Here is a 21,984-nt window from a genome sequence, read left to right on the forward strand (position 1 = left end):
ATAGCTCCAGAAGCACCTGCTTTACAGCCACCAGCACCTGGTCCACTGGAATTACCAGCTCGTCCAGTGATGGCTAAAAGAAAGCAAATCTCAGCGCAGTGTCCTCACTGCGGGCTCAGTCTTAATTTAAAAAAAATTAAAAAAAAAAAAAAAGACAAACAAAAAAAAAGAACAGACTAAGAAAAAATAAACGAATCAAGATAAATATCACAGAATATTTTGCTTTTAATATTTAGATATTATGTAGGCCTATCAATCAAGTTATATATTAGTATTAAATTATTACAAATTTATATATTATACTATATATGTACACACACACACACACATATATATATTTATATTAGTATTAAAGTATTAAAAATCTTAGCTCATAAATTAAAAGACAAAGAAGTCTGCCCTTTTGATCCAAAACATTTATACATTAAATGTAATTTCCACCACAGAATGCTGCTAACCAAAATACATAATTTGAGATACTGTGAAAATGATAAGGAAATGGTGACTTTTTAGAAAAAAATTAAATGACTGCATTCTCCTTTGATGTATTCTACATACACTATTTGACATTGTTAAACACATTAAATAAATGAGTGAAAGTGTGTATTGTGTTTTATGATAGTTTATTTTCTAAAAGTTCGCAAATTGCCTACAGAAATACTCTTATGTGAAGGTTACCCTTCCATGTCATATTTTACCCATCATGCACCTACACACACCAAATGTGGGGAGGAGCATTTTAGCAATTACCGTTATTTCATTTCAGCACGATACAATGCTGCATATCATTCTTCACAATATAAGATCAGCCAACACCCAAACCGACACTGATTCTTTGATGTACAGTGTAACCATGACAAAAAGCACACACAATCTCACACCCCCACTCACACATAAATACACGTGTTGCAGGGGGAGACAGCAGGCGTGATGACATGTTAAATTACCCTAGTGATGTATGGTTTAATGAACCCCCTTGTGTTGATCATGCTCCACATTAATCAGCCAGCTCCAGCAGATTCCCTTATTTTCTCAATGCTCCCCTGATAAACTGCAATTTCATTTAACCTTGGACAGCAACTTTAATAGCTTCCACAGGACAACTGTCAATACTTGCCTGGGTATACAGTGATTAAATTGCATGGCGAGACTGTCCTGACTTCCTTTAGCAAGCCCCTCCTTCGTACCTCCATTCCACAATTCTCTCATTTTTACTTCTTCTTCAATATGATTTTTCCTTAAGGCCAGAAGGGAAATGCACATGGATTTTTGAATGCAAGGCTGGACAATTTAAGTAGAGAAATAAAGAGAGAGGCAAGGTTTCTATACTGCTAAAAGGATTTTTGAATCAAAATGAACTTTATCCTGCAGCGTTTTTGTTCAACATTATTATTTTTTCAGATGAAACAATGCTGAGAACATCCAGGTTATTCAAAAGCAGCGAGATCTTGGCGTCTGATGGTATGAGATTCAAACCAGCAATGTTCTCGAGGTCTCAGTGGCATCTTTCTGGTCAGCGCCTGGAGAAAAAAATCAAATCAAAACTTGAGATGTTTTGAATATGATAGACATTGGATAGATCATAAAAGGGTAGCAAAATAAAACTATAACTCTTGGTTTTAGAGCTACTTAGTACAATATAGCTTGTGGGATTTAGTTTTTGGAGTACAGGAACATCTTTTTGTTGCACTGAAGGTGCCTGCTGACCTCAGCACAGTTCCAGCGCCTTTCTGTCTGTGGTATCTAAACTCTCTTTGTGTCAACTGAGCACAAATTATAAGCCAAGAGGCATCAGCTGACTGATTAAAAACAAGTGTCAGGCTATGGAAGGACAAAGGAATGTCTGCGAATACAAAACATAACCAATAAGCCTCCCTTCCTGAGTGAGCAGTGTATAAAGTAGACCATACTTTGGAGGGCATCAACTATAACATCGTCAAAACATAATAAACACAGTTTAAATGTAATAATTAAGATGATCAGTCAATGATTGAATAAGTATATGTTATACAGTGGTGGCCAAAATTATTAAAACACCTGACAGATCTGAAAATATTGACCTTTTTTTTTTGTCTCCAAAACATGATTTCATTTTAATGTTCATGAAACATGCAGATGGTTCTCTGAGCACAACAAATATCAGATAAAGTGAGTTGTACTGTTTTTATCCACTTTTAACTTTTATATTTGGTATGTCCACCTTTTGCAGCAATTACAGCAACACATCTCTCTGGCTTAGTGTCAGTATATTTCCAGAGAAATTTAACACTAATGTTATCCCATGCCTTCAGCAACTCAAGCCAAAGGCTTTCCTTTGAATGTACAGTAGATCTGTCCAGTTTATTTTCCAACTCGCCCAAAATTTGCTTGATGGGGTTGAGGTCCAGACTTTGAGGGGGCCAGTCCATCATTTTCAGTGTTCCAGCAGATTCCTTCTGTCGCAAGTAGTTATATATACAATAGTTCATTTTATGGGTATTGTTATGGTCAATATTTAATATTAAAAGTTCTGTGAATCTTTGTATTGAGAATTTTATGTTTTAATATACTATATAACAACATCATATATTAAATAATATAACATTAATAATAGTAATAATAATAATAATAGTAGTAGTAGTAATATAGTTCGTTTGATCTTGATGGAACCTAAAGTATATCATTCTGGATGATTTCATTGTCTAATAAGTAGTGGTGTCAAACGATTAATAACGCGATTAACCGCATCCAAAATAAAAGTTTTTGCTCATATAATATATGTGTGTGTACTGTGTATATTTATGTATATATAAATACAAACAAATGCATGTATATATTTAAGAAAAATATGTAATTTTTATATATTAAATATATTTACATATAATAGAAATTATATTAATATAAAAATATAAATGTAAATACATGTAAATATTTTCAAAATATATGCTGAATGTGGGTGCTTTAATAGGTTTGACACAACTGCTAATAAGTCCAAGAGGTCCATGAAACACTTCACAAAGTTAAACTAACTAGGAGAAACCCAGTGATAATGATGCAGGGCCCCTCTCAGAATAAGATTGCTAACCTAAATGTTTTGTCACAGTGACAAAAGAAAAAAAGAAGTTGCTATTGTGTCACCGCAATGACATAATGAGGTAGGCAAATACTTGTCTCTCCGCCCTGTCTCTCCCCTGTCCCTTCCCTCTGTTTCTGTAGTGGTGACAGGCACACGCTCTGGTCTCCATTATGGCTGTGGATGGACAGAATGGGCAGTTGTGGATAATTACTGAAACTGTAGGAGTCAGGGCTGACTCTCAGCACTTTACTCACTGCCACTGGCTCTAGCACTGTCCCTCACGTTGACAAACTTGCACACACCCACTGGAGTAATGTAGGGGACAGTCAGAAAAGCCTGGGAATAAACCATGTATTAAATAATTGTGATGGTTTAATTGAATTTGTGATCAGTTGTGTTCATTCTAATGGGATCATTCTAACTGTATGATCAAATTGAACTTAGAATTTAGAAACAGTTCTGGTCTGCCCAGCTTAAGTACAAAGTGTTTGTATGATTTGTTATTTTATTTGTTTTATTTATTGTGACCAACTTGTGCAATTCAAAATATTCTAAATTTAACAGTAATAATCAGACTGTTTCATCATTGTACACTGTAAAAGTGTATATTGTTACTTTAAAGGTGCAATCTGTCATGATCAGCTACTGTGAGGGAGCGAGCAGCAAACGAGACGTGGAGACGCAGGAGAATTCACCATAAACACAGTCTTTAATCCAGCAAACACGGGGTACATAGGGCAGACAGGAGCACACGTAGCATGAGACGATCACATCCAAGAAGACATTTACAATACCGGACAGGGAACATAGGCAAATACTAAGAACCAAACGAGATAATTGGGGAAACACAGCTGAATCAAATGGGAACCAATTGGCGGACCAAGGGAGCTCAGGGGTCCTTGGCGGAGCAGGCAGTCCAGGGAGCCGGGGAGACGACAGGAGGGACTTGGAGCAGGAGGAGCCAAGCAGGACCCAGGCCACAGCCATAACGGCGGCCCATGGTGGAGCCAACAGAGGGAGGAGCCAAGGAGGAGGAATGGCCACCCGACGGCGGCGGAGCAGGTAGCGGAGGAGCCCAAGGCGGAAACGGAGAGCAGGGGGATGCTGAGGATCCGGGGGGCCAGGGTGGAGCCGAGGGCTCTGGCAACCGATGCAGAGGCAGAGATCCGGGGATCCGTGGCACTGTCCCTCACGCTGACAAACTTGCACACACCCACAGGAGTAATGTAGGGGACAGTCAGAAAAGTCTGGGAATAAACCATGTATTAGCTCCGGAGCTGGAGCGACTGAGGACAAAGGTGGAGCTGGCGAGAGGGAGGAGCCCAACAGAGCCGCTGGGACAGAGCGACAAGGTGAAACCAGAGGAGCTAACCTAAATAATAGGGAGCCCGGTGGAGCTGGTGGAACGACGGGTGACGGTGGAGGGGAGGGAGCTAGGAGCTGAGGTGGAGTCTGAGCCTCGGAGGCTGGAGGCGGAGGTTAGGGATGCTCCAGCCCTGGTGACGATGGAGACTGGCAGCCCTGCGAGGCTCGCACCGTACTGATGGTGGGCTGAGGGTGAGCAGAGGGGTTTCCAGACGACAGCGGTGGAGGAGGCAGGAGCGGACGGGTGGGTGGGCATTCGTGAGCCTCTGGGCTCTTAGGGCTGCCCTCTGGGATCAAAGCCCACTCCTGGCTGGACTCGGGGACAGTCTCTCTCTCGGCTGGACTGGGAAACGGGAGCCCACTCTGGGCTGGACGTGGAGACAGGAGACGAAGGAGGGCTGGACGGGACTAGCGGGGACGAAGGAGGGAGGAGAGGGGGCAAGTCGGCCTCCAGATCTGTTTCCCAGTCTATTAGGTCCCCCTCTAAGTCCAGCAATCCCAGATGAACTCCACTCACCGATTTCACCGTCCTCGGCTTTCTCCTTCAGGGCGGGCACTGTAGCCGGCTCTCGCACCTGGTCTGACGGGTTGGGCTCAGCCTCCGGGGCGATCCTCTGCTCAGTCGCTTGGCATCATGCTTGGCGATCGCGGCGGGAACTGGCTCTCCATTCTCGGTGGGCTCGGCTTGGGCTCCGCACATCGAGGAGATGGTGGGCTGGGCTCTGGGTCGATATTGAAACTGGCGAGATCCTCCTCAGAACAGACGGTTAACGGGGATCTGTTTCTCGCCAGTATCCACTCTACAATGGCGGCGAAATCCGCTGGAGGACCATCTTCGGACGAAGATGGTGAGATGGGCGAGGACCAGAAACAGTCTGGTGTGGCCCTCGAGCGATCTTTCCCCCTGCTCCAGCAGGAGGAGGAGGTATTCTGGGTGGGCGAGGGGAACCATAGGGAAACAAAAACACTGTTTGTCAAAAAACACTGAACAAAACACGGAAACAAAATGCAGGGGAAAACACGCAACTACTTTTTCTTTTACTGTTATCGGTCCGGTATTCTGTCACGATCAGCTACTGTGCGGGAGCGAGGAGCAAACGAGACGCGGCGATGCAGGAGAATTCACCATAAACACAGTCTTTAATCCAGCAAACACGGGGTACACAGGGCAGACAGGAGCACACGTAGCATGAGACGATCACATCCAAGAAGACATTCACAATACCGGACAGGGAACACAGGCAAACACAGGGATTAAATACTAAGAATCAAACAAGATAATTGGGGAACCACAGCTAAATCAAATGGGAACCAATACGAACAGGAACAGGAAGGACCAAATAAGGGCATGAAACACGGGAGAAACTAGGTCAGGGGAAGCACATGGGGAGGGAAAACACAACACAGCAGGTCCATAAGCCTGACACAATCTATCATTTTCTCCTAAAATAAAATAAAATAAAATAAAATAAAATAAAATAAAATAAAATAAAATAAAATAAAATAAAATAAAATAAAATAAAATAAAATAAAATAAAATAAAATAAAATAAAATAAAATAAAATAAAATAAAATAAAATAAAATAAAATAAAATAAAATAAAATAAAATAAAATGCCAAACATCACTGTAAAAAATAAATCTGTAAAATAACAGAAAAAGTAATGGCAGCTCATTACACACTGCATTATACATTAATTTGATGGACATTTCTGTTAAAGGCACAATATGTAATTTTCGCCACTGGGGGGCGCGTATTCAAAATAAACAAAGAGACAAAGGCGTAGTTTGATGATGCCGTGACTGAGTGTGGAATTATGGGAGTTGTCGTCTTCATCCCCACAGCCGATGCAATCCGACAGGACTCGGGCAGAAATCATGTTCATGGATGAGCTAATGATTTATTAACGTAGTAGAATGAAGCAGGGTGAGGCTGAAAGCCATCAAAGCGAAACGAGGCCGCTGAACGAGTGTGACACACGGCTCGAAAGCAGCAGAGCTTTTATTATGGCACAGTCGACCGCTTCCGCTCCTTCCGGTCGTGCGTATGTGGGGAAAAAAAGCAGCACTGTTTTATCATACTAGATACGTTTGAAAATTCTGTTATAATGCTACTCTGTGCGGTCGTCACCGGTCTAATAAAACGCATAACATATTAAAGCGTCTTTAGTGTTTCCATGTTTTCTTGAGGGGTTATGACGTCATTGGCAGGCGACACAATGACACTATGGACACGGTCTGTCACTAGTTAAAATTGCTTATTTCTCTGGATTTAAACATTCTTCGAAACATTTGGGATAATGTAAGTACACAAGTCAGCAAAATATATAACACTGTTCTAGTGGTTTTTGGATGTTTTAATAAAAAAATCTTACATATTGTGCCTTTAACTCTAAAACACTGGTAAAACAAAATACTGGTAAAACACCTGTAAAAAATAAATACCGAAAAATGTCTTAAAATTATACAGTATATTGTGCCCTATGTTTACAGATTTTTTTATATTAACCTTTTATTTATTTATTTACTAAATGAACAATATTCTTGAATTAAATCAAATTCATTTATTTTAATTGAGATGCTATTATGCACGATTTTTTTAGATTAACTAATTCAGAGGAAAATAAAACAAAAAAGTGCCTAAACATGCCTGTTCTCACTCACTGCAAACATTATTTATTTATATACTGTATTTAGCCTACTTATTTTCTTTCTTACTTACTGAACAATATTATTGAATTAAATTAATTATTCTTGATATTATTATGCATGATTTTTCAGGCTGACATTCTTAGTGTATATTTTATTCATATAATGTATGTGGTTAATATTTTCCTTCACTGACACATTATCAGCTCAGTTAACTGTTTGCAAACCATCATATACTTGAAAGCATTTTTTTTTCCTTTTTGTGCCTCAATCTTTCAAATAATGAATCTTACCTAATTAACTAGACTAACCTATAACTTAAAGGATAAGAAAGCCTTTTAGAAAGAAGCAACACCCCTCTATCCAACACACAAACATACACACACACACACACACACACACACATAAACTGCTACCCATCCCTCCCAGCCAAAGGGGCTCCCATCCAGGCTGACAATAACCCAGTGGCAGCTGGTCGATCGATACCCGACAAAAGCTCGGAGGTTGGGGCAGTCAAAAGATTGTTAACTAGCCATTTCATCTCACAGACATTTAGATGATTGTTCGTGCTTCACTGCACTCCTTCAGCGAGGGCTGCTGCCACACCTGTGCAGGGCCTTTACAAAGCCTGCTTACCCGCTCCTGATGACCTCACTATGGCCAGCAAATAGCCCGACACAAAAGCACTGCTCCTCAGAATGCATCATACTTAACTGCGTTTTCATGCATGGCTGAACGAACACAAGCCACAGATACTGTATTTGGCAATACCATAATGTTGTTAAACTACACTTTATTAGTCTGTGTGACTTTATTTATTTATTCATTTATTCATTCAATTAGTTTTAATATACATTTATAGTTTTTTATCCATCTATCTATCTATCTTATTTAAATATTTATTTAGTATAAATGTACAATTTATTTTTTATCTATCTATCTTGTTTAAATATTTATTTATTTAGTATAAATTTATAATTTGTTGTATCTCAGCCTTTATCTATCTATCTATCTATCTATCTATCTATCTATCTATCTATCTATCTATCTATCTATCTATCTATCTATCTATCTATCTATCTATCTATCTATCTCTGTCTGTCTGTCTGTATCTATCTATGATCTGTCTGTCTTATTTGTTTATTTTTTAATTATTTATTATAAAATATTTATTTATTTTGCACTTTTCTTTTTGACATCTGTGTAGTTATATTGTCTGTGGGATTATAATGTAGATCCTACAAATATATGTAATTTTGCTTGTCTCCTTATGAAACTTCCAGTTCAAATAATTTCAGACATTCAACAGACATTTCAATCCAAAGGATTAACTTTTGAAAAATTAAAACGCCCCTTTAACCCCAAAATTAAAGTTTATGATTAAAACAAGTCCCTCGGGTCAGAGCAAGAGCTGACCATGTTGTCATATTTAAAACTTAAGAAAATTTGCATCTGCCATTCAGTTAAGTACATTGGCTCCTGTATACTGTGATACATTAGCATGTGATTTGTTGGTTAATTAGAGGGCTTATGATAATGATAATGACCACATAGCCCATGATGCCACATTTCCAGGTGTTTAGCTTTGGTGATTAGCCGCTGGATGCCTCCTCCCCCATCTAGTGTCCACACAACACTGATTAAATCAAGATGAATGAGTTATTGGACACGGGACACACACAAGCAGCGTACGCTGGTGTATGTCATATGACAAACACCACCTTATCTGGTTAGTGGGAATTCATTAATTACCCAAAGCAGCTGGTATTAATAGCCAACAGGGTGTTTTGAATATACAAGAGCCCTAAAAACATTATAAATGTGTTTTTTTGCTTGACTAACCTGTGCATGTGTGTGAGCTTTCTGCTTAAACTCCACACACTTGTCCTCTAGTAGTGATCATATGTCAGCGTTTACACTCCTGTGATCATGTCTATGGTTGTGTGATCCAGCAAAAAGTCAGCACATGGTCCACGGCCCTGCTCTAGTAGTTCAATGGGGTTGTGGGACGTGGGCCGAGGGGTTGGGGCTGGGATGTGGATGTGGACTGGCGCTCTCTGAGGTTCATCCAGGCAGAGCCAGGCTTCCTGCTCCTCCTTTGTCACACCATTTGGGCTCTTGTGTCTCGGGCTCCACTGCCCTAGCCTCACTTGGCAGCCCTGCACACATAAGGACATCTGGTCTCTCTGTCCCACCTCCTGCTGAAAAGAAAGAGTCCAGCCATGGCCCCACATTTATATGATATTTTACAAAAGCGTTACATTGAACTGTAGTAACATTTCATAGCGCTTGAAATAATTTGTATAACAAGAAATAGAGAGAGAGAGAGAGAGAGAGAGAGAGAGAAAGAGAGAGAATTCATAACATACAATTATTTGTTATATGTGACCCTGGACCAAAACCAGTTATAAGTATGGGTATATTTGTAGCAATAGTCAACAATACATTGTATGGGTCAAAATGATCGATTTTTCTTTTATGCCAAAAATCATTATATAGTATTATATAGATATTGAGTAAATTTCCTATCGTAAATATGTATATATATATATATATATATATATATAAAAACTTATTTTTGATTAGTAATATGCGTTGCTAGGGACTTCATTTACAACTTCTAAGTCGATTTTCTCAATCTTTTTTTTTTTGCACCCTCAGATTCCAGATTTTCAAATAGTTGTATCTCTGCCAAATACTGTCCTGTCTTAACAAACCATACATCAATGGAAAGCTTCAACAACAAAAAAATCAAATTAAAATATATATCCTTATGACTGGTTATGTGGTCTAGGGTCACGTGTACTGTATTAACAAACCATACATCAATGGAAAGCTTCAAAAAAAAAAAATCAAATTAAAATATATATCCTTATGACTGGTTATGTGGTCTAGGGTCACGTGTACTGTATATAAAATGATCATTAAATAGTACATTATAGATTATTAATTAGTTATGAACCCTGTAATCCAGTAACACACACTGATTCCTGAGTACTTCTTTAGGCTTATTTAACAATAGATTCTGTCTTTCGAAATAAATAAATGTGAACGTATATTTGTCTTCCATCAAAGTAATAATTTATTTATTTACTTCTTATTTTATTTATTCCTTCTTCTTTTTTTTAACTCGATGCTTTCAACGTAGTCCTAAATCTTTATTACTAGTTTCGAATTCCGGCAATTAGTCTACTGATGTTTCGCAGGACTCGGACAGGTAGACCACTGGATTATCAGTTTTCCTGGATAATCATAAGATTAAAGAGGAAAGTGCTCCCACCATCTCCGGGACAGCCGCTGACTTCCCCTCTTTTCTTTTCGCAAAATTATTGAGAGCACGCAATATTAAACCCATTTTGTTCGTGCGCACTGGGCCAGAATAACGCGATGATTAGGGCCACGAATGGGACCGGTTTCTTCAGCTTGATTTCATGACGGTAATGTAGCCCATGCATGGGAGAAGAAAGGCAGAGATGGGGACATCTGTTCAATACAGGCCAAAAAGAACCTCGGTGGCCTGTATGGCATCTTGGGAAAGAAGGCAACATGATATCAACATGCGCGAAACATGCTTTTAGTTGTTGTTTTTGACTCCTTTTTTTATTTTTGAAATATTTGTTTTATTTTGTTCTTTCGTTTATTTCATTTGTGCATTTACAGTATTAAACCTCTAATCACAAATCACGACCTCGATTGTATTTGCACATTTTTTTTGGCCAGGTATACGTTATAACCTTTTATTATTTTTTAAATAATTTATTTAAAAGTTATAAAATTGTGAAATGCGTTTTCTGTAGTACTGTTTTTTTGTTTTGTTTTAAATCACACGCTGTTGCTGCGCTTGCACCTCATCCTCTCTTGCGCATCTCTCGCGCTGTCTTGTCAGAGGACATGAACACATGTTTTGATTACACCACCGGTGGCCGAGCGGCTCCTCCGTTATTCGTAATTAAACTCAATTCCCAAAGTAACATTTATCTTCCAGGGTCTGTGCGTTCACTGTGCGCGAGCGCCACTGCCTTCTGCTGTGCGAGAGGAGATGCGCGCGGGGTCAATCAATAAAGCGAGGACACAGACACGGTATGTGCATCATGCATCTGTTGCAATCAAACAATGCTGCAGTGTATGGGACATTTGTGTGTGTGTGTGTGTGTGTGTGTGTGACATTTGTATTTTGGTTAGAGTTGCGCGTGCACGTTGAGTTATGGAAATGTATTGCCGTGAAGTTTCACCACCTTATTTATTTGTCTGTTAGTCTTTACATGCTGATGCAATTTCAGGGATTTACATTTTTATTTTTTTTAACTCTGTGTGGTATGAAAATGTTTTAGTGCTGGACAGGGATTCATTAGTTAGTTATCATAATCTCACCATCCACAAACCAAAGTCTTTAAATCATCTGAGAGAAAAGTACGTTTGATTTTTGTATTCATTCTGTAGAATTAACTTTACACGCTGTACAGGTCTTGTTTCAGAATACATGGCTGACATTTACAATTTGCGCAAAGTATCATTTTTTCCCCCCCGATGTGCCTTGCTTAATTTTTTGTTGCGTATTTTTCTCACTCTCAATTTTGAGCTCAACTGCGTCTTGTTCTTTGAATTAGAAAGGGTAAGCACTGCCAAGGAAACAACAGAGCTGTTGTGCAAATCGAAGAAAGAGAGAAATGAATCTGATCAGCCATCTATCACTTCCCGCAATAAAGGAGACGACACGGCGGAGGCAGATGATTTGATGAATAATCTTCGGTCGTTTTAATTAACTTTTTGCTGTCCTATAATGACCAAGTTGGTCAACGGAGCCGGTCAATAAGAATGTTAATATCAAACAAATAAAACTTCTCATGATTAAAAACCTCCTGCTTTATTAAATTTGAAATTCAAATGAAATTTATGCCTCCAGTCCACGACGCATGTAAATAGAGTAGCCAGGGCTACATCATTATCCTGAGAGCATTTCTGCATTCCTCGTCCTGATATCAATAGCCTGCCACTGTATTGCTGTTGAGCGTTAACAGAACACAAAAGCCATATTCCACCTTGTAAAGACGTTTACATGCATTATGTGAAATGATTTTTATACTGACCAACAAGAGTTAAATGCTCGCAATTCGTAATACATACGTGATAATAACAAAATGTCAGAAAATACTCCAGTCCTGCGTAAAATGCTGTGTGTGTTACTTGCCATGTGTGTGTTAAGGAAACAGTGAAAGAAAGAGATGGTCGCCTAAAGTTATGAGAGTAGCCTATACATATTGATTTCGTTAATTTGCTATGCATGCATATACATTTTTTTTTAAATCAATCGACCCACAATGCACGCTCATTTGAATAATTTAAACGTTTGTCTACAAAAGGAAAGTTTTATTAAACGATGTTAATTTTCGAAACAATGGTCAAACATTTAAAGAACAGTTATTTTATTTAAAAAATAAAGGCAACCTGTTCGTTTTCTCTTCTTGACCTGTACAACATAATTTCTTTAAATAAATAGTTTATGGGAATCTACATTCTACAAAACAACCTGTAAGACAATGACAACGACTTGTAAGAGTGATATGATATACAATTGCTATTTTTTCCGTTATCATAACTTGTAGCACACATAATAATAATAATTAGCATTATTATTCATAACAGATCAGGGGGTCCACCAGTAACCTCGTTAACCTCTTTATACAAAAGAATAGAAAAGTTTTCCCTACAACTTCCAGTCCTACTCATTTAAGTTGAGTTTTATTATGAGGGGGGTGTTGGAAGGGGTGGAGATCTTGTCTGAAGTGCTCTATCGATGACCTCACGCTAGAATGTGGCCGCGTGAAGGTACGGCTCGTCCTGATTGGCCGCCCGTGTCACAGCGGCACTTCAAAGCCGTGAGAGGAGCTACAATTGTGCTGGAATGGGCGGACCACATCATTGTATTGCACACCTCTAAAAAAAACAGTGCTCTGATTCATAAATATAAAAAGATCCTCTGAGGAGGGCACTTTTGTGATGGCAACTTCACTTCTAGGGGTGAGTCTAAGGAGTTTCGTGCTGGTTTAATTAGTTTCCTTTATTGTCCTGCCGTGGGGATTAACATTGCTTGGGTCAGCCGGGGAGAGAGTCACTTGATTATGTTTTAAAGCGACAGAAACGAGCAGGACTTCCATTTCTCAACTACGACATTGTATGTATAACTTATCTTGGTATTTCTATGCTGTGTTTCGCTTTTGTTTTGTGTTTGCGAGTTGTTGTAGCTATTTCAGTGGTTAAGATTTGCCTTACTCCAGGCATGCTGGGGATGCAGCGAGTTCAAACTGTTCTTCGAACGCGCACAGTTCCCAGATCTACCATCTTTACTTACCTCTTAACTTCTTTCGTTCCAGGAGGAGCCGAGATTGGGGTCGACTCCTTTAGCCATGTTGGCTGCGACGTGTAACAAAATCGGGAGTCCGAGTCCTTCTCCTTCCTCTATTTCGGATACCTCGTCTTCGTTCGGGAAAGGATTCCACCCGTGGAAACGAGCGGCAGCCAGCAGCTGTAGTTTGGGATCCAGTTTATCCTCTTTCGCTCGGAATGGGGGTGGTTTAAGCGACTCTTTTGGCACGAACACGTCCACGGGATCCAGTGCCTTTTCCTTAACTTCTGGTACTTCATCCAACTCCCACTTCGCAAACGACTACTCCGTTTTCCAGGCGTCGGTTTCCAACAACTCCCAAGAGCCCAGCCACCAGCCCATGTTTATTTCCAAGGTGCACACGTCCGTGGACAGCTTGCAAAGCATTTACCCGAGAATGAGCGTGGCGCATCCCTACGAGTCGTGGTTCAAGTCCTCGCACCCTGGCATACCCACCGGGGATGTGGGCACCACGGGCGCATCCGCGTGGTGGGACGTGGGAGCCGGTTGGATTGACGTGCAGAACCCGAACGGAGCCGCGCTCCAGACGTCCCTTCACTCCGGTGGGCTGCAGACTTCCTTACACTCTCCTTTGGGGGGATACAACTCAGACTACTCGAGTTTAAGCCACTCTGCTTTTAGCACCAGTGCGTCCCCGCATCTGCTGACCACCGGTCAGCATCTCATGGACGGATTCAAACCCGTGCTCTCCTCGTACCCGGACTCCAGTCCCTCTCCCCTGGGTGGAGCTGGATGTTCCATGTTGACAGGGGGTCCGACGGCCTCGTTGGCGGGATCTCCGCGGTCCTCGGCGCGGCGCTACTCGGGCAGAGCGACGTGCGACTGTCCGAACTGTCAAGAGGTGGAACGCCTGGGTCCAGCTGGCGCGAGCCTCCGCAGAAAAGGGCTACACAGCTGTCACATTCCCGGCTGTGGGAAGGTGTACGGCAAAACGTCCCACCTCAAGGCTCACTTGAGGTGGCACACCGGAGAAAGGCCGTTTGTGTGTAACTGGTTGTTCTGTGGGAAGAGGTTCACGCGCTCCGACGAGCTCCAGCGACATTTACGCACGCACACCGGCGAGAAGCGCTTCGCTTGTCCCGTGTGTAACAAGAGGTTCATGCGGAGCGACCACCTCAGTAAACATGTCAAAACGCACAGTGCCGGAGGCTCATCAGGGTCGGGCTCTGGGGCGAGTGGAGGGAAACGAGGGAGCGACACCGACAGCGAGCACAGTGCGCCCGGTAGCCCCTCGTGCCACTCACCTGACCTGTTGCAACCTCCCGAGTCTGTCCCGACGACGGGCATGAACGGCCGTGCAAACTCCCTCGATTAATCCCGTTCAAAATGCACGTACACGAATCTCGAATGGACTAGAAACTTACCTGACGGTTCACAAAAAGGTTGTGCTGTTCGTTCGGTAACACTTTATAAAAACTTTCAATAATTCCGATTGTTAACGAACACTATCAGATCGCTAGTTAATGCACATTCAATTCTGAATATCCCATGTGAAACCATATAAACCAAAGTTTCATCTCTTTTGAGCTATTCGAGTGTGCATTAACTAATTTTCTGTTAAGCTTAATACTATCTGTTAAGTCAAAAGTGAAAGTTATTATAAAGTGTCACCTGGTGAAATAACCGTGTGGCCATTTCACTTGGATGTTGTAAAGTGATTCAATTTACGATTAAAATGTAATTTACAATGAAGTAAGCCTGTTTTGGTCTGCACAGATTCTGGGACATGGATTTGGTAAAATAAGGGGATATTAAAAAGGACATAATCTAATATGTGCGTTCTGATGGGTATTTGTCGAATAGTCTTATTTTACTTACTGTTGTTATGAAACCGAAAAATGTATTTTTGACACATTCAGGCCCTGCAGGACTTTCACATTCTGACGGGTTGGATAGGAGAATTGCACATCTCGGAATTCAATATTCCCTGAAAAGTTTGTCTGAAAAAAAAGATTAGATATGCATGTATTATATGTTGTGCTTTTTTGGTGACCACTTCAAACCATTTGAGTATTTCATACTTACTGGTCGTTGTCCAGACTCGTCATAGATATCGATGTTTGGCTTCTTTTTACATTCTGACGGGTTGGATAGGAGAATTGCACATCTCGGAATTCAATATTCCCTGAAAAGTTTGTCTGAAAAAAAAAGATTAGATATGCATGTATTATATGTTGTGCTTTTTGGTGACCACTTCAAACCGTTTGAGTATTTCATACTTACTGGTCGTTGTCCAGACTCGTCATAGATATCGATGTTTGGCTTCTTTTCTAGCAGCAGTAAGATCCTCCCCGCTGCGACTTTGGCTTTGGCAAAGTCAGGGGCGAATGATGAGGACTGACCAATGTTCATTGCAGCAAAGACGATCACAGAAAACACCCTGTGGAAGACGAACCAACACATCAATGTAGCAAAGAGTGTGCTTGATATTCAAATATCACATACATATAAAGTCTTTATAAAAACCGTACTTACAGGAAAACATTTTCATATTCTGTGTAGCAGCGTGCAATAAGCCAGGCTCCGAAGCGGAAGATTGCGGCATTGACCAGGTAAGGAATGGCTTGGGCTAGAGCAAAGGTGATTCCGTAGATGGGTGCTTTACACAAACTAGATCTGAAACATATCACGTATTGCTGTTTGTAAGATTTTGCTGAATCAGATTTGGCATTAGCTGAGCACTTTAGTTGAGCCACAGATAAAATTAGCCGTTTGCAGTTTCTGAGATTTTAGAAGTTTTAGTGCTTAGGACCTTCAAATATAATGATTCTCTTGTGAGCAGTGTTGTTTTAGTATTATCTATTATACAACTATTATAGTTGGTATTCATTTTTAATTTTTCGATATTCCGATATTCTGTTGTGTGTTTTTTTTTCATATACATTTCTGTTTAGCTTTAGTGCTTCATTTCAATTGATTAAGCTAACAATAACAGCACTGCTTGTGAGGGACACCTATCCTATCCTAAAAAGTTGTTATATATATTAATGTACAAAAACGTATTTATAATGCATGAGAAAAAAAGTGTTTAAAATATTTTCTAAATTAAGTAATAATACTGTCACTGTACTAAAGTCAAAACAAATTATTATTCAAGGTTCATTTATTACTATAAACAAATGGTTATTCAAAGTTTTTGAACATAACATTTTTTTTTTTTTTTTTTAAATAAATATTTTTTGCTCACCAAGCCTGCATTTAGTTGATCCAAAATACAGCAAAAGCAGTACTATTGTGAAATATTGGTTACACTTTACTTGAAGGGGTGTGCATAAGACTGACATGACACCTACATAATCATGACATGACACATGTCATGAATATGAAGGTTTTTTATGCATGTTTATGACAACTGTCATTAAGTGTCATTCGCTCAGTTATGTAATTTTTAATGCAAAGACGACATTGTTTGTCATCTTTGTGCCACATGATCCTTCAGACATCATTCTTATATGCTGATTTGTTGCTCAAGAAACATCTTGTATTATTATTATTATCAATATTTAAAACAGCTGAGTACATTTTTTCAGGATTCTTTGATGAATAGAAAGATCCAAAGATCAGCATTTATCTGAAATAAAAAGCTTTTGTAACATTCAAAAGCTTGGAGTCATCTTTTATTTTTTTCAGGGGGTTACAGAAATTAATACTTTTATTTTGCAAGGAAAATTAAATTGACCAAAAGTGATGATAAAGACATTTCTAATATTACAAACGATTTCTATTTCAGATAAATGCTGCTCTTCTGAACTTTCTATTCACCAAAGAAACCTGAAAAAAAATCTACTCAGCTGTTTTCAACATAATAATAATAATAAACGGATTTTGAGCAGCAAATCAGAATATTATAGTGATTTCTGAAGGATCATGTGACTGGAGTAATGATGCTAAAAATTCTGCTTTGAAATCACAGGAATAAATTAAAGAAACCTGAAAAAAAAATCTACTCAGCTGTTTTCAACATAATAATAATAATAAATGGTTTTTGAGCAGCAAATCAGAATATTATAGTGATTTCTGAAGGATCATGTGACTGGAGTAATGATGCTAAAAATTCTGCTTTGAAATCACAGGAATAAATTAAATTTTAATATATATTCAGATACTAAGCAGTTATTTTAAATAGTAAATGATATTTCACAATATTACAGTTTTTGCTGTATTTTGGATCAAATAAATGCAGGTTTGATGAGCAGAAGAGAATTCTTTAAAAACGTAAAGAATCTTACTGTTCAGAAACATTTGACTGGTAGTGTATTTTTAAATAGAAAAATGTAAATATTTAAAATATATATTTAATTATTTATTATTAAATATAATATTAAATATATATACTTCTTTTAAACACACCATTACAGTCATGTTAAAGTTATAAAAGAGAAACATTTTCAATTGAAAAATTAAATTGCTTTTAACACAAATATAAATCCAAAGCTGTTAAAAATTAAACGAAATATTTTAGGTTAACTTTGACAGCCCCTAAAGTACATTTTGTGAAATCTTTTTCTTTTGTCTTCTTCTTCAAATTTTCCATGGGGCCCTTAGCGCCACCTTGTGGTCCCCGGACCCCAGTTTGAAAACCCCTGTATTAAAATGTTTAGTGTTAAAAATGTGATTTTACTGGTATGGCTTGCTCAGGCTGTCAATAAACTTGTGGAAGAAGACGTCTTCGCGGGTTAATGAAACAACCGTTCTGAAGTTCTCAACTGTTTCTGTGGATATCTGTGGAGAAGAGTTACCAGTCAGTTATACATAATCCTTTATTGCGTATATTAAATCACATAAATTGAACAAAACAAAACCAAAACAAAAGGGTCAATGACCAGTATACTGCACCTTGCCAGACATCTCCAGTGCACTCTGATCTTTGGATGCATGTCCTGACATGGCTCTCATCTGGATGAAATTAGCCGCCGTGAGGAAGGGGACACAGGCAAGGATAAGCAAGGTGAGCTGCCAGCTATGGATGAAGGCCACAATGACAGCGATGCCAAGAGCACAGATAGTGTTTGTGGCTAGACCTAATCTGGATCCTGCTGCCTAGAGATGAGAAGAAGAGAGAAGAAAAAAGTCACTACCCAACTAAGCTACATTTTCAATAAATATAATATTTAAATACACTCCCGTTCAAAAGTTTGGTGTGAGTACGTTTTTTTTAATCTGCAAAGATGCTTTAAATTAATCAAAAGTGACAGTAAAGACATTTATAATTTTACAAAAGATTTCTATTTTAAATAAATAATGTAGAAGAATCCTGAAAAATGAATCATGGTTTTCACAAAAATATTAAGCAGCACAAAGCCATTGCATGAAATAAAATAAAATAAAAGATGGAAGTTGGAATTTAAAGATAGAATTTTATATATATATATATATATATATATATATATATATATATATAAAGATATATTTAAAAAAAAATCAGAATAAAAATGACAAAAATACAACAAAATTACTAACATCTAAAATTGAAAGTATATATATATATATATTAATAAAAACGGCAAAAGTATTTCAAATATGCTTAACACTGATTCAAATATTAACATTGATAACAATAACTATTTCTTAAGCAGCTAATTAGCATATTAGAATGATTTCCGAAGGAACATGTCAAATTAAGACGGGAGTGATGGTGCTGAAAATTCAGCTTTGCCATTACAGGACTAAATTACATTTTAAAGTGTATTCAAACAGAATATAATTATTTTACAATATTACAGTTGCACTGTATTTTTGATCAAATAAATTGGTGCGCATAAGAGACTTAAGAGACCCCTAACGTTTGAATGGTCGTGTACCTGTGAATTCAAAACTATACTAAAAGCTGTAGTCATATGGATTAGCTCTCACATAAATACGACTGAGAAACAGATTCAGCCAGGCCTATAACGGTTTAAAGAGATGGATGTAATGAACCAGAGCCAAAAACACAGGCTGTTTCCACGGTGAAAACTTAATTACTGGTTCTGATGGCAAATCACTGTGTTCCACTCACCCCTTTAACCAGAGACGCATCTGTGGCTAATTTAGTGGTCAGGACTCCCACTGCATTGTTGTTGTCATCAAACCAAGCAATCTCCTGTTGAGAGAAACAGGCTTGAGGATGAAGCACGCATTTCAATAGCTATTTCTTTGTTCCAGATTAGTTCTCAACTGCATACAGTAATGGAACAAGAGATGCGGGAAATGTGCCATACCTGTCTGATCATGGCATTGAAAGCCTGACATCTCAACCTCATGGTTAGCAGCTCCCCAGATTTACCAAACATGAAGCCCTACAGGACAGAGCAACAGATGTGGAAATTACGTACAGCAACTATACAGTACGTACACCATATATTCAACAAATATATTAAGTAGAACAACTGTTTTCAACACTGATAATAAAAATGTTTTCTTTAGCACCAAATCAGCTTTTTAGAAGGATTTCTGAAGACCGGAGTATTGATGCTGAAAATTCAGTTATGTCATCACAGGAATAAATTGCATATTGAAGTATTTCATTGTAATTCAAACATAAAACATTTATTTTAAATTTAAATGTATTTATAATTTTTTACAATTATTTTATTTTATATTACAAGAATATTGTACTGTTTTACTGTATTTTTACTCAAATAAATGCAGCACTGATGGACATAAGAGGACATAACTTAAAAAAAATAATCTTACCAAACTCAAAATGTTGAACGGTATATGTATAAATATAGTTTCGTTTTTATAAACTAGATACTACTTTTATTATATATATATCAGAAATTAAGTTCTGTGTAATAAAGTGGAATGACACAGGGGAAAAAGCATTGAACTCATGAAGAAAGGGAAATGCAAAAAGGCATGGAAAGCAAAGACACCAGCAGAAATCTATCAGTAATTGGAAAGCAATCCTGCCCCTAGTCAGTGGAAATTAATATTAGCTGGTTTAGTCCCAACAGATGGCCTATAAAAAGATGTCTCATGTCTCAAAGGTGTTCATCTCTCTAACCCAAAATAGTAGCAAACGCTAGTAATAATGCAACATACGCTTCGTTTCCATTACCTTTCAAATTGCGCAAATTGAAATTGCGAACTGAACGTATACGTCTCCTTCGACTAAAAATAATGGCTATATAGTGCGATGGCTGCGATATATGCAAACCTACCTACTTCTGTCGCCATGACTTATTGCGAGAGGTAAAAATGACATTTTAGTGGCATAAAATCGGGGAATGGAAACACTGCCATTTCGTAATAGTTTTTTTTAATGAACATTTATAAAATATCACAAAAGATTTGCGCAAATCTGTAATGGAAATGCACCTATAGACTCACCTGGAAGAAATATGTGACAAAGGCCACTGCTCCCGTTAGTAGAAAGAAAAGTGAGAACATCATGGTCTTCTGTCGCTTTACATCAGGGTCAACCTCTGCAAACACCTAGAAACAGATGAGATTCTATTGAACTGAACATTCTGATGAAATCACTCTAAATGCTATGTGCTTAGCGGATGAGTGTAAAATCCAATCCACATTTTTAAATGAATTATTTTGAAACTATCATGAGGAGATGAGCTACACAATAGAGATTTTTGTTCAGAGATGTGCAAACACAGACAAAGGACACTCACTCCAATGATTTTGGCAAACAGAATGGCCACACAGGGATAAACAGCTCCACCCACAAGGCTGGCCAGCGTGCCCACCAGCAGGTACGGCCATTCTGGCTTGTTCAGAGCCAGAATTTTAGTGAAAGGTATTTCTGGAGCTTTTTCTTTTTCCTACAAGAGAATTTGAAAAGATCCAATTACTCCATTTAAGAATCACCAGTGTGATTCGCTCTGTAGCATCAAAGAAGCGGAGTGCATGTACCTTTTTGTCTTTTTTGGATTTCTTGCTCTTCTTCTTTGAGGACTTCTTTCTGGAGGAACGTCTCTCACTGCCACGTCTTAAGCTTCGTCTAAAGGTTCCGCTCTCCATTTGCATTTCCATTACTCCCTCAGGAGTTTCTGTTTCAGAAGATTCCTCACCGGTTTCTCCCTCAGAATCATCCTGAGTATCATCTTCATTGGCATCAAGATCATCATCATTTGGTCTCCCAGAGGTCTGTTAATGTAAATGAGTAGAAAAATAAACAAATAAATAAATAAAAACATTATGCCAAATAACTCCAAATATGGTGGCCTTCATGCGAGAGACCCCTTCCTAAAGGATACAGGTGTTTTTATATATTTATTTTTTATTAATTTAAGTGTATAAAGACTCCTTTATACTGAGTGGCAGAAATATTAAGCATGAAATTATAATGGAAATATTCCATTGTAATTGCCTTTTATATTGTATTTTCACAGTACTGCAACCAACACACACATATACACACACACACACACACACACACACACACACACACACACTACTGTTCAAAATTTTGGGGTCAGTAAGATAAAAGTTTTCTTTCTTTTTTAGTAAAAGATTTCTTTCAAAAAGATTAAATCTTACTGAACCCAACTTTTGAATAAATATATATATATATA

The 21,984-nt window shown here is 38.4% G+C and overlaps 2 protein-coding genes across 3 annotated transcripts in view; one reads left to right on the plus strand and one right to left on the minus strand.

The window, feature by feature from the left end:
• Positions 1-11,078: 11,078 nt before the first annotated feature.
• On the plus strand, positions 11,079-14,966 carry sp8b (sp8 transcription factor b). Of its 2 annotated transcripts, none has more exons than XM_016287549.1 (2): positions 11,079-11,148; positions 13,440-14,966. In XM_016287549.1, exon 2 carries the CDS (start codon positions 13,473-13,475, stop codon positions 14,784-14,786), a length of 1,314 nt encoding a protein of 437 aa, XP_016143035.1. In that variant the 5' UTR covers positions 11,079-11,148; positions 13,440-13,472; the 3' UTR covers positions 14,787-14,966. The 2 variants fall into 2 exon arrangements, with proteins under 2 accessions (XP_016143035.1, XP_016143036.1); XM_016287550.1 differs by lacking the exon at positions 11,079-11,148 and adding an exon at positions 13,175-13,240.
• Positions 14,967-15,549: 583 nt separating this feature from the next.
• LOC107596720 (multidrug resistance protein 1-like) overlaps positions 15,550-21,984 on the minus strand; it is a gene marked incomplete at its 3' end in the record, with an annotated part of 17,002 nt that continues 10,567 nt past the window's right edge. The window contains exons 17-26 of the mRNA XM_016287518.1: positions 21,323-21,556; positions 21,082-21,231; positions 20,786-20,890; positions 19,672-19,749; positions 19,470-19,553; positions 18,308-18,511; positions 18,093-18,193; positions 15,947-16,087; positions 15,695-15,851; positions 15,550-15,609 (exon numbers count right to left, since the gene is read on the minus strand). Coding sequence (XP_016143004.1) covers positions 15,550-15,609; positions 15,695-15,851; positions 15,947-16,087; positions 18,093-18,193; positions 18,308-18,511; positions 19,470-19,553; positions 19,672-19,749; positions 20,786-20,890; positions 21,082-21,231; positions 21,323-21,556 — 1,314 coding nt within the window. The remainder of the gene's footprint in view (positions 15,610-15,694; positions 15,852-15,946; positions 16,088-18,092; positions 18,194-18,307; positions 18,512-19,469; positions 19,554-19,671; positions 19,750-20,785; positions 20,891-21,081; positions 21,232-21,322; positions 21,557-21,984) is intronic.

The sequence above is a fragment of the Sinocyclocheilus grahami genome, unplaced genomic scaffold (genome assembly GCF_001515645.1).
Source record: "Sinocyclocheilus grahami isolate Dianchi unplaced genomic scaffold, SAMN03320097.WGS_v1.1 scaffold222.1, whole genome shotgun sequence".
In the NCBI taxonomy this organism is placed as follows: Eukaryota; Metazoa; Chordata; class Actinopteri; order Cypriniformes; family Cyprinidae; genus Sinocyclocheilus; species Sinocyclocheilus grahami.

Excerpts from the sequence above, each read along its gene's own strand:
- sp8b (XM_016287549.1), top strand. The coding sequence starts at position 13,473 with ATGTTGGCTGCGACGTGTAACAAAATCGGGAGTCCGAGTCCTTCTCCT.